General features: G+C 38.2%; 1 protein-coding gene across 3 annotated transcripts in view; it reads right to left on the reverse strand.

Moving 5' to 3' along the window:
- Positions 1-208: 208 nt before the first annotated feature.
- RNF144A (ring finger protein 144A) overlaps positions 209-13,488 on the reverse strand; it is a 61,745-nt gene continuing 48,465 nt past the window's right edge. For all 3 annotated transcript variants that reach the window (XM_042821228.1, XM_042821236.1, XM_042821219.1), the window contains 6 exons: positions 12,026-12,130; positions 11,771-11,831; positions 10,544-10,751; positions 9,309-9,456; positions 7,923-8,012; positions 209-4,825 (listed from right to left, as the gene is read on the reverse strand). In XM_042821228.1, coding sequence (XP_042677162.1) covers positions 4,694-4,825; positions 7,923-8,012; positions 9,309-9,456; positions 10,544-10,751; positions 11,771-11,831; positions 12,026-12,130 — 744 coding nt within the window. In that variant the 3' untranslated portion in view covers positions 209-4,693. The remainder of the gene's footprint in view (positions 4,826-7,922; positions 8,013-9,308; positions 9,457-10,543; positions 10,752-11,770; positions 11,832-12,025; positions 12,131-13,488) is intronic.

Here is a 13,488-nt window from a genome sequence, read left to right on the forward strand (position 1 = left end):
CCCAGATTCACTCTATTGGCTCAGGTGGGAGACCAGGAGGCAGAAACCTCAGCTATGCCCAGAAATGAGGTAGGAAGCCGTCAAAGTTGTGTGTGCTCTGAAGTAAGGAGAGGCAGGTAAGCAGAAGCAGTCCTACCATAACAGAAGTATTTTTCTTTAGCGGACACATAACCTTGAAAAATGACTTGGAAGAATCACAAGAGACATATTCGTTTAAAATATCTATTGAAATTACAAATTAAACTCTTCAATATGATTCAAAGTACAAAACACAACATTAAAAGGCATTCAACAGCTCTTTTATACATCACAGTGTTAGTGGCACAAAATGTACTTACATTTCAAATACATCAACAGAACTGTTTTTACACTTGGTCAAATACATTATTTATACATATGCATGACTTCTTCATGCTTATCCCTATGCAAGTTTAAAATACATCCATGGTAAAATAATCAAGAAAGGTTCTGTTATGTACCACGTACCTGTACCTAATATTTCTGGAATTCTGATGAGAGATACACAAATCAAAGCAACAAAGACCGTAGGGCTCTAAACACAAACAGCATGCCTTACTTAGTATAAGTGCACTAGCAATTAAGCACTGATGCAGGTTTTTTTGATGTCCTTAATATCACTGTCATCAACAACCACCATTCTACCTGTTTTCCTCTGGATTGTAGATAATATGTGTGAAACGTATAAGCTTTGGTTTTAAAGAGCTAACCTGCACAAAGCTTTATGCATGCTGCACCATATTGGGATGAAAACTGTCTATATTAAGCATATTTATTCCTATGCAGTAAAAGAACTACAGATGAAATGCATGAAACTTCATTTTTATTTTCCCGCCCATTCCAATTTTAAATGAAAAGCACTTCATCTTTTTCTGATCTATGAATCTTTCATTGGCAGCTCTATAAGCAAGAGAGCTTTTCTCTAATTTTGATTGTGTTTCCTGCATGTCAGGGTATCAACTGTAAGCTCAGAGTTTCAGCATTCAGCTCTTATTTGGGATTTTGCCTGGATATTTGAGGGAAGATCATGCTGCTTGGTACATGGGAGAAAGTATCCCAAATTCTTGACATGCTAAAGTCAATAGTAGGAGGTTTTAGGTTGAAAGACAATATGAATTAAATTGAAGTATTAATGTAAATCTACTGCAAGCATTTATATATAACCTTTCATCAGAGAATCTTGAAAGACCTTGAAGCCAAAGAATTTGAACTCACAACTCTCCTGTGAGGTAGGTGAACATTGGTCCATCCGTGTAAAAGATGGTTAAATTGAGAGAAAAGGAGATAAGTGACTTGTCCAATGTCACCTAGGGAAGACCCAGTGCTACTGCCACAGTGCTGCTGATCTCTCTCAGGGCTGACTTGAGCCCAATGGTAAGTCTAGGGAGATTCAAAGTCTCTGGAGCCTGGACTCCACGCTCAGTCCGATGCTCACAGGACAAGACACTATTTCACCCCAACAGAACATGCAAATAATGTGCTGTTACAAACAACATTAAAAACAGCATATAAGATAATGCTAACAAACTAAATAACAGCATAACTATAAAAATGCAACAGAAATCATGCAGCAAATCTTATTTTTCTGATGAAAATCTAAAAAGCTGTTGTAACAGACTTTCAGCAGAAAAGCAGCAGACATTCACCTCTCCATGTCACGGGGCTTAAATGTCAGAGTTTATAATAATGTATTTACAATTCCACGTAAGGGTATCAAAACTCACACTATCAACAGAAACTATAACATAAGAATGTCCCAAATTCAATGTACCATTGAATATGGATGAATATAGACAGACATACGCTATGTTGGAAAAAGACCCAACATTTAAAAAAATTCAAAGAAACAACAACAACAAGAAACAGAACAAAACCAAGTCCCCGAGAACATACATGGAATGATACTTAGCATACCTGAAAGGATTAGGTATTTGGGAAATATGTGCAGGCATATAGTCGACCCTAACATGATATGAATCAAGAGATATGTAATGAAAATCTCCCGTAGCAATTCAAGTACGTTGAGATCAGATATGCTGGCAGAAGTACAAAGTTTTCTGATTACACATAATGTTATCTGCAAGTATCAATTATATACATTTTTTAAATGTCCATATTTTTGAAGGAATTCTTTATCTTTCCCTTTTAAAATTTGGAAATGCATTAATTTTGACATTGATTGTTAACTGGCCACAATACTGTGGGAATCTTCAGCCTTACTATATTGCCACAGAAAGGCTGTCTCTAAGTAAGGCACAGTAGAAATCAAATCTCAGACAAGGACACTCCAGGTGCTGTTAGGAGGTGATCACACCTCTGCTATTTCCTATCATCAGTCACTGCCACATACAGGGAAAACCCTTAGCGCTTCTAATTAGAGGAAATTAATGACCCAGGAAATCTTTATGTCCTTTCATCCATTTCTTTTTCTGCAGTTAAACAGAACTACAGGGCCAAGGATGAAAGACCGTAGTTGAGCTTTACCACCCTGCCTTATGAGTTTACCTGCAGGAAGCTGTCCTTTGCAGAAGGGTTGCCATTACTTCTGCACCTGGAAGCTGTGACTTGGGGCACACAGGCTTAGACAGTGCTCTTCCACCAGGGATGGGATATACACTATTCAGGCTTCCCTACAGATATTTTGGAACAGCTAAATAATTTTTAATAACAAAGACATATGAAAGAACTATGATAACAAAAATCAGATATTACAGTTAAAGATCTGAGCTGTACCTTGCCATAAGCAAGCTGAACACATCAAAAAGAGTTCAGACTGTTGGAAACCCGCTGTCCTTTTCCTTCATATAATCATGGCTGTAGTCCTTAAAATCAAGTAGAATAAGTGAATTGCAGATGACTTCCATTTCCCAGAACTAACACCTGTGTTTAGACACATTTTGAATTTGGATACCATTAAACTGGGAAAGAGAGGGAGGGGAAGAAATCCAAGAGATGTTTTACCAAAAAACAGCACCCTGTATCAAAACTGTACCCTGCAGTCTTTATGTCTAGTGGGTGAATATAACAAAATAAAAGGTAATGAAAAGTAGGAGTTATTTTCCTATGCTTGAGCTATGAAATCAAATTCCCAGCCTGTGAGAACAGCCAGAAGCTGCTGCATTTAAGAGGCTTAATGCATTTTCAGTGCAAAGTTATCCTGGCTTCAATGTATTCATCAATCTCAGCACACTGACAAAGCACAGAAATACATGATGAAAAAAATGTAGTCAAACTTCAGTCTACACATCATTCAGAAGATTTTCCTCTGGTATTACACGCAGACATGCACATCAATTCAGGTGCTTCATATTTCATGGAGACAAGTTATTAATCAAATTTCTGCTGGCTTTCAATTCAAAGCAAAATGGTTTCCAAATAAAATATTACTAAAGAGAAACTACAGTGATTAACAGTAGGTTGACTAGCACACTTTATTACCCTGGAAACACACAGCACTGAATTCTGCAAAATTATTACATCGAGTTAGTGATTATTTGTCAAATGAAAGCTTGTTTCATCACAGTATTGTTATTAAATAGCACACCCCATAGATATTAACTCTGATAATGGGCTAAGTAGTTTAAATGTTAACTTCCACAAATATCCCAGGCATTTTTTTATTATTAACTTGATGATCTTGATGTATTTTTATACGTAGAAGGAAAGATTCACTGATAATCCAAGAGTCTGCTAAATAGTAAAACTAGTCCTGTATTTTTAATACCTGCCCTAAAGACAGAAGCAAACTATTCTGAACTCCCAAAATATTTCAATAGCACAGCTATTTACACATTTGGTTTAAATAAGATTACCTATCTATATAAAAAAGATTGAGATACCTGGATTAGAAGTTACATAGCCCTGTAAGTGTAGCAGAACTCCAAACAGCAAAAAATAACAATTCAGAAAAACACTAGTGGTCCAACGGCAACAATACCATCATTTTTAAAAGAACCTTGATTAGATTGCAGGTTTGTGTCACCACTCAATCATACAGCTTCATCAGTTTATTTTTAAAATGTAGCTTTCAGTCAAACAAATTTCTAATAAGACTTCAAAATATTCCAGGAGGCAACAGGACTAACTTTGTCCATTAGTCCCTCCCCATACTTCTAGAAAGGCATTGGATGGCCTATATGCACCTTATTGACTTTGTTATACTTGCAAAAATATGCATTAAAAAGGATGTTGTGATAGCATTAACAAAAACACATAACAAACATGGTAAAGTCACAAAAAAGTTGACTATCCAATTAAAATGATAGACAACTTGCATACACACAGGAATAAGACATCAAATTTTGAAGCAAACAAATATGCAGAGAGTTTTGATTTATATGCATTGTTAGCTTGTGCTGTTGAAGTCATTCAGCACAGTTCCCAGTCCTCCAGCAGGGCCAGAGAAACCTTTTGCATTATGTTTTAGCAATATCACCTCTTCCTTTCAGATAGCTACGTGGGTCCATGGTCTCCCTTAAGCACCAAACTTGCCTTTCATTACTGTCTTTGTCTATTACCACTTGATCTATGCAACAGTTCCTGGAACCAAGACTGTGAGTCAATGAAAAGCAGAACAGGGCAAGTAAGGCTACAGCAATGTAAGTGCAAGAGAGAAACATCAACAGCAATAATAAAATCAAAATACATGTTGTGATGAGTCCAATCTTCCCTTGGTCTAGGTAGGTAGAGGGTCATCATCTCCTTTATTACATTTGCACTTGCAGCACAGAACAAATGGTGTAGCAAGTAAAAGGAAAGGGGAGGCCACCAAAAGTAGAAGACCAAATCCTGCAAAGATTCCAACCACCTGCAAGACAAAGGAATAGCACTGTTAGGGATGATACCTGTCTAGATTCTGATGACATCAGTACAAAATCAGTGTCCTTTGGAAGGATCTCAGCTACTGCCAGTGGCCTCACCAGAGCTGCAGCTTTTTCCTGTGTGCATACTATAGTCAACTCCCCAAGTCAGCAAGCACAAGAGAGTAAATGTTCACGTGTCGTTGCTACAGTCAGAACCACGCTGCAGAATTCAGCTCCATCACACAATGTGAGGCAAACAGCTATTTGCCTATTTTATTTTTGTTGCATTTGGAATAGCTGATGAAGCAACTAACTAGGCATTTTTTTCTTGAATCAAGCCTATTAAATGTCATGATCGAGACTACAAGACAGGCTCTTACTTGAGATGCTCCTCTCTTTTCCTGGAGAAAGTTCTGAAAATAAGCAGTTAAGGTTCTGGTGTCGTTCTGGAGAATCTTCTCACCAGCAGAAACACAAGCTTGGAAATCCCAGTCACAGACTACAAACACTATGGGCTGAAGGCCAGCTATGCATATGCCTAATGCTTTTTTTTTTTTTTTTTTTTTCAGTCAAACCAGAGCTAATCCTGCTGTTTCAGGGGACGTGACCTAACTCTACACAAAAGCACTTGTTTTTTACATTTACATTATTGATCATCCCCTTCACAGAAGGGGCAGAAGGCATCAAATCATCCAACTTCTCAGTATGTCAAACTATTAGTCTCTACAGAGTTTAATTTGGATTTTTAATTTCGTATTTTTTATTATTTTTTTTAATTTAAGCAGAGGGTCACTGCTTGAGGAAGTTTCTCATTTTTCATAAACAGCTGCAACTGTATGCCTGCAAATTATTGAAGAAAATCACTTAGATTTATTCACACGAGAGTGTCTGTGAATAAGTTTGAATAATGGAGGCAGGAGGGGAATGCTAATCTGCCAGCAACTCCTTGAAACAGAAGGCAAAATGAAATTACAGCACAGTCCTCATTAAGAATTCTCCTAGCCAGGGCTATATAAGCCACTTCAACTAGCTGGCAAATATTTAATTTGCCTTGGAAGAGAAGGGATGATTTACGAGTGCTTTTGCCCGCCATGCACCATTTCTCTTGCTGATTGCTAGGTACTTCTCTCTTGCAGTTCTATGAGCGAGGCATTTTGCAGCGGCAGTGGCAGGAGATGGCGCTGTGGGATAAACAGCGCAGTGATAAGCAGCTCCAAGTCAGTCTCCTCACCTTGCACCAGGCTCTTCCTTCGGCCTTTGGCTGTCTAGGCATAAGGAGATCAAGCCTCCTTATTCTAATAGTACAATCTCTTGCCAAGAGAAATTTCTTTTGCAGCTCTAGTGCTGTGCACATTTCATTACTTTTTTGGAATTGCTGACAATCTGATGCAACTTCCATTTACTACTCTCTGCATTCATTTGCTACTGACATAAAATAAAGCTAAAGCTTCTCATCTTCACAAACCATGAGCTGTATGGCTTTGCCTATCTGTTTGCAGCTCATGCAATAAAGTGCACTAGAGGTGAGATAGAGCCACGCTGGTAGATGCCGAGTCACTGGACTGGACCAACACCTGCCAATATTTATGAGATGCCTATTTACAGCTTCCTTTCAGCCTCATCATGGCATTATTAAAGACATGGCTAGGTTTCACTTGACTTTTCTGTTTGTTTTGTGGTGTTTTTTGTTGTTGTTGTTGTTTGTTTGTTTGCTTTTTATTTCTTTTTAACAGTAGGTTGCTGACTGAGGGTTACTTAGTTTCCACTTGGTTCCGTTGCTTCTGAAGAAGTCACTGCCCTATGCAGCACCAAACCATTCCTTCTGGCCAAAAGAAATATATCATTTTTTTTAAATCCACAAACAATAAAACAAAGTCTCACTTCAATTTTCCTTGGATAAATACTCAAAGAAACTTAACATAAGGAAATGAATTCAACACTGAATTGCCATTAGTAGGTTCAGCATAACTATATTCTCATTGCAAGAAAATTCTCTCTTTTTTCTCAACAGTGACTGGAACATCAAACATATTGTCAATCAATCACACTTGTATTAACTACTGTTGCAAAGAACAGATTCCAAATATAGAGTGAATCCCCTCTATTACAGATTTATAAAGAAAGCTTACTTACATTAACTTCAGTGCTGCAGAGGGAGAAGGCTGTGATCCTTCTCATATCATTTGTTTGTCCAGAATTTAGTTTATTCTCAAACAGAAAGAAACCTGTACTTCAAGAAACTTACTTCCTCCCAAGCTAAGATAAATATTTACTGGCAGACAGTTAATTTAGGAAGAGATGAATTAGATACCTAGATGTTCTGTTATCTCTGAAATGACTGCCTAATTTACAGCAGTAGATTAGACAAAGTCACATTGGCATTTATATTACATGAATGAAAGTAGTGCAGACAGTGCTTTTATTACAAGTATTCACACTGGGTCCTGTCAAACTGATTCTAGACTACAAGAGGTATCCTCAGACTTTTTGCACTTGTCAGTTTGAACCCACATTTGGAACTACTAATAAGATCACTGGGTTACACGCTAGACTACCAAGCTCTATCTAACCTCCATGAGTGAGTCAACTTGAAGCCATAGCAAGATACTGAGCATAGAACAGCCTGGTTGAAAAGGACCACAGTGATCATCTAGTTTCAAACCCCCTGCTATCTGCAGGGTCGCCAACCACCAGACCAAGCTGCCCAGAGCCACATCCAGCATACACAGGCTTATTCCTTTCCAGTTCTGTACTGGAAGCAAAAAACCTCTTGGAGGATAAGTTTCCCATCTGACTGTAGGGTGTTGGCAAAACAGGTTTCCACCGCATTTACTTGAGAACAGATTCGGACTGGGACTTTACTTATTTCAGCAAACATAATCCTTTATAGTTTTCCATGGTTTTCTGCCACAGGGTGTCCTTTGTGGGAGAGCAAACTGTTTTTCTCCAAGCTGCTGTCCTCTTTAAGCTTGCTATGGACATTAGCTACCATTCAGAACAATTTTACTGTGAGATGTTAAAATGAATAAGGCAAAGGAAGGCACTGTTTCAGTATTGTTTCTCTGTAGATCCATACAGTGCTTTTAAAGATCTGAGTTTTACCTGTGTTCTGTGCCAAATAACAGATGCCCTGGAGTGTCCCAGCTTATTTCGACATGGTCCTTTGTCATAATGTATGAGGAGAAAGTCATCCTACAAAATATTGAATAGAAAAGTAGGCAATATACAGAAGTACAAACTGTTCTTCAAATTATAGAATACTACTTCCTGAGAACTTGAAACCAGGAATTGTACAAGAAGGTAAAAGTTTGATAAAGTGAACATGACCAGGTTCAACCTTTCCAAAGTGCCTTTGTTTACAGTTAAGTCTCTTCACAAATGGGTTTGTATAGGAAGTCTTAAGTGTATATAAGGAATCTATTCTCTCAAAGGCTCTTAACTCAAATATTTAATGCTGATGTCAATTTTAGAAAGAGGATCCAAGAAGAAAAGCTGTCCAAGATACATATTATATATGCACACATAAGGAACAAAGGAGAATAAATACTTGTACCACAGGCTTCCCAAGCTTGGTTTATCTTATTAATTGAAAAATAAAAGTAAGGCCAATACCGATTTTTGAGAAATGATTCTGCCATCTGTCCTACCATCCTTTTACAAACAAGCCAAGTACCAGGCTTGTAATACTCCTTTTTAACTGCGCATTTAACAAGCTTGCAATTGTAGGTCTGTTGGTAAAACATTAAAACAGGACAACCATAGGATTTGAACACTTTGAGTAGCTTTTGGGAGTCTAAAACTTTTCCTTTGCTATTGTTAACAATGCTATAAAATAGAACGGATGACATGGAAACAGATGTTGTATATTGTATGTATTCTGATCTTCGGGCACAATAACAGGCTGATTTAAAAAATGTAAACACAGCAGCAGCTTACATATTGACAAATTCCTGGTATGAGAGTAACATTGCATTCTTTTTGATATATGAGATCTATTTCTTGTCCCATGGAAACAATAAGCAGTAAACAAATCCAAGTTCTAGCCCCCTGCATGGTGACACACCAAATCTAGTGTTTGTCTGTTAAACTTCCACAGAACTGAGAACACTGCTATACTTATCCCGTAACTTCTTCACGAAAGGGAACATTGAAAAGTCAGTGCTAAATAAAGCAGTATTAAAAAAAGAGGCCCAAAACTCCCACTATAAATGCCTCATAAAGATTGAAAACAGAATATTTTCACAAAATTCTACTTTATAATGATTATTTACTAACTCACATGGACAAAATACTAAGATCACACAGGTCAGACAAGTAAAATGGAATATACAAATTCTACTAAATTACCAGCATCAGCTCTGGTGGGTCCCAGTGCATCAAGTTATGCAGAAGATAATGATCTAGTATTAACTGATAAATGAGACAGCTGGATAGCAAAACAACGAACTTCTAACATCCTGAGAATGAGAGTGTAGTGCATCTACTCACATCGAGAGATTCCAGACAGTACCAGCAAAAGGCGTGTTTGCAGTTCTTACACATCATTTGGGCACAACCCTCGTCTCGTTCAATGTAAACTTTACACTTTGGACAGCGCTTGATTGGAGCATCATCTTCTTCCATCTTAAAAACGGAACTGTCGGAGACAGTAAGGAACTTATAAGATATGGGGCCATGAGAACTTAGAGAAGCATTTTTAAGACTTGTGCTGAGATGTTATGCCTACTTTTTCAAAAAAATCTTGAGATTGCATGTTTCTGCTTTCCTTGAGAATCTTCTCTAGAAATTTCCCTCCAGAACAAAAACCATTTTTGAGGAATACTGTTATTTCACAGTTGATCTCTTCATCTCTAACAGTGTCCTAATGAAGCATAGTTCATAAGTTACAACCAGCACCTCTTCTTCTTGTCTTGTACCACTGTGTAAAACTGTAGGACACTCCATCGTGCAGTGGGCACAACAAAGAGGAAACAGTGGAAGAACATTTAATTCCAAGGAGTAGCTTTATACCCTGCAGAGCTTTAATGCATGCCAAGCACTGAAATATGCCTTGAGAAATGTAACTTCCTGTAGCCACTGCCAGTGGGAGATACAAGATTAACTGAGGGGGAATCAACTGATTGCCTTTTAATCAGTGGCTGGATAAAAGGACATAAAATCTTTAGTCATACTATAGGCAACCATGACACAGAAAAATGCTTTCAATACATGAAGTGTGTATGAAACTCCAAATGCAGGTAGCACAAACTGCTACTGGCACATTAAGCTCCAAAATACTAAGGAAAACTCACTTTAATTTTTACCTAAGGTAAAGAATGAAGTAAAAAGTAAAAGCAATGAAAAAAGTAAGGAAAATAGATCAAGCATTCTAGCTTTCCATGAAGTTAACAGAGATTCTATTCTAATCAAGCATACACAAGAGCACATGAATAGGAACTCATCAGGACAACATCCTAGTCAAATTTTTCCCACTGGGGGAAAAGAGCTGTTGATAGAGGTTGAAGGAGCTCCTTTGTGCTTTGCTGGGAATGGTGACAAGGGGTGAGGCAGCTGAGAGGTCTATTCTATGTTTGAATACACGTTTATAAAAATCCAAATGACTAGATGAAGGAAAACATCTTTAAACTAAATGTCTGGAAATTGCTTCTTTACTATTCATATTTATATTTGTTAAAAGATTCAGTGTTTTGTTTCCAAACACTTGATTCTTTGCAAAACTTTACCTTGTTTCTCCTGGAAGAAAAGAGATTGGCATGTTCTCCTGACAGCCTTGACCTGGATGCCAATTAGATTTGCAAACAGAGCAGAACTCAATGTCACAGGCTTTGCACTGGACCAGCTGGGGACTCTGTGGGCTTGATTCCTGGAGCTGGCAAACTGCTTGGCAAGTAGAGGATGGACACCAAGTCCGACATGGATCCAAAAGCACTTCTGGACGGGGACATAGAAGAAAAAATTTCAAAGGACCAGCCTTCCACAACAATATATTCCAGCTGAGGTTGACTGGCAGGGCATTCAAAACCACACATTTTCAAAGGAAGCTTTTTAATTTATTCTACTCACTTAGACATAAACCTGGCCTGCTTATCAAATAGGCACCAAAGTAAAGTGGGTTTCCAGCATCAGAATTAATTATTCATTTTCATTCACTGAACTAAACTTGTTCCGAGAATGAGATGTGGTATTTTTCTTCAGTTGTACTTAACAAACAGTTATATATAGTTATATACCTGTATAACTATACAGCTATACAGGTATAATGTCTCAGAAAGTGCTTTTACAGTGCCTTGCTCAGTAGGATTATACTTTCAGTTGGTTTCTGCACTAACAACCACAAGAATAACAAGTGTTATCCACTTTCATCCCTCTCTCGGAGGCTGTTTACTGGTAAGTTATTTCATATTTCAAAGCCCACTAGAGTCAATAAAAACTCACCACTGACTTTAGTGGTCTCTAGGCTGGGTTCTTCCCTCAGCAAAAGCCTTACTCTAAGTTCTCTGTGGTCACATACTATTTACAAGATTTCACCCAGTTCCACATCACTGAAGGGAGCCAGTCAGCTTATATCTCATAAAAAATTAACAAGAGTCATATTATGATTATATACATAACTGCCTAATATTTATGTAGCAGATTTTAGCATAAGGAATATTGGTGGCTTCTTAAAAAGAAACAGGCTACCTCTCAAGCAACACTCAAAATAGAAGTCACTCCCTCCCTCAGTTACACAGCAACACAATACATAGTAATTTTCTTTCCTTGGTTTATTCCTAGAACATTGCAATGGGCATCACGCCAACAAAAGCAGAAACTATGTATACATTTTTTCTTTCTGACAATCACGCAATTAACGCACATGATCTTGTGCAGAACCAGATTCTGATTTCTGGGGTTGCTGAGGAGTGATACCATTCCCAAAACTTTGCACTGAATAGCGTTACATACATTACCTCTTTCAAACTGTAGTTTCTTATACCTCTGCATGATTTCTGATGCAACCATGCACTCAATCTGTTGAAGGAAGAAAAAGATAGATTTCCAATTAAGAACAGAAGGGACATTTTCAACAAATGGAGAGAAAATGTTTGACCTTCTGAGAATTGTTAAAAATGTATGCTGGCAACAATGACAGCTGTAACATAAGAGCAAGATACATATAGACATTATGGAAAGAAAAAAACCAACAATCTGCAATAAAAACATACCTCATTTTCTTGCAAATGACCTCGCTTTGGGCAGGCAGCATCAGGGCAGCTGATTGCTGTTTCTAGACCTTCTTTGATCAAAAGTTCCACATACTGTTTTAGGCACTGTGAGAGAGCCAAAGACTGAGTTAAGTATTCCACCAAGAATAAGCCACTCAGTATTTTGACACTCTTCCTCTGGAACTCTGAAGAACATAAACTTCTTTGACAAAAATATTGATGTGTCCATTTTACTACCACGGCCTGTACTCACAGCATGTATTGTGGTTATACTCTCAGGTAAAAAATAGCAAGTTCACTTCCTCATCAAATAATTTTTCCTCAAATTAAAATATGCAGCAAATTAAAAACAAATAAAATAAAATAAAATAAAATGCAACAATAGTGGGGAAGAGACAAATCAAACAGGGAGCTAAGGAGAAAAAAAGTAAAAACCTGGCTCCAAAAATCTTTGTGTGATGGGAAATCACAACACAGCTTAGTAGGCAGTAACTACCCAGAGATAGATGTCTGTCAAGCACACCAGAGAGCAAGGAATGTATCTTGCCTTCTGTTTCTAGAGAATAATTATGTAAACATCATGGTATGTCTCCATGCTCCATAAGAAGCAAGAATGTGAGAATTAGGACTCCCAGAAGAAGTACAGTTTCCATGGGTACCGAATAATAAATATTAGTGGTACTAATACTTTTTCTCTCCTAGCAACCGTAGCACCTTACCTAAGTCATAACTGAAAACATTGCATCTGACATATTGGCACATAGCATGACTGTCAACGAGAGGGCAGGGGATTACTTTAGAAAAAGGGCAAGCCAAGCCCAACCCTCATTAAGTTTTGAAGAAAATCTATCCCTCTACCTCCATACTTCTCCCATCAAGGTAAGCACACAGATGCCTGCTAGGGAGGTGAGGGCAAAGGCAAAGGGAGAGAAACCTTTTTCTCTGCAGATTCCTCAGCTTTAGCCAGCCTGGTGCTACACAGGAAGAACAAATGAGGGTCTATTTGCCACTGGGCAGGTCACACCATGGTGGACACCTCATGAGTTCAACTAGTACCAGTATACAGCACAAGCCCAGCACCAGCCTGGAAAGGCCAAGGGCTGAGTCAGCCCTGCTGAACCCAGCTTTCCCCACTGGAATTCACCGCACAAAGCAGTCTCTGCCCTGCAGCCAGGTCACAAGGCATGTCTTTGGCCCAGCCCTGCACATGTGGCTTGTGGCTGCTGTGGTCCAGGCTTTGAGTCTACTCACTCAGCCAATCCATCTTCAGTTCTCTCTCATAATATGTCTTTGCTGCTTCTTTCAGTGAACCTATCATATAGCTTAGTGGTTTGTTTTGGATTTTACCTCTCACATCCTGATTACAGCAAAAACTTCACTTTCTACCCACATAATTTCAGCTGCTATGGTACATGGCTCTGCTGGTGACAACCTGCCATTGCCTTGATAGCTTGCAAATCATT

The sequence above is a fragment of the Centrocercus urophasianus genome, unplaced genomic scaffold (genome assembly GCF_019232065.1).
Source record: "Centrocercus urophasianus isolate 14NV4802_14NV808 unplaced genomic scaffold, USGS_Curo_1.0 seq_10, whole genome shotgun sequence".
NCBI classification, from domain to species: Eukaryota; Metazoa; Chordata; class Aves; order Galliformes; family Phasianidae; genus Centrocercus; species Centrocercus urophasianus.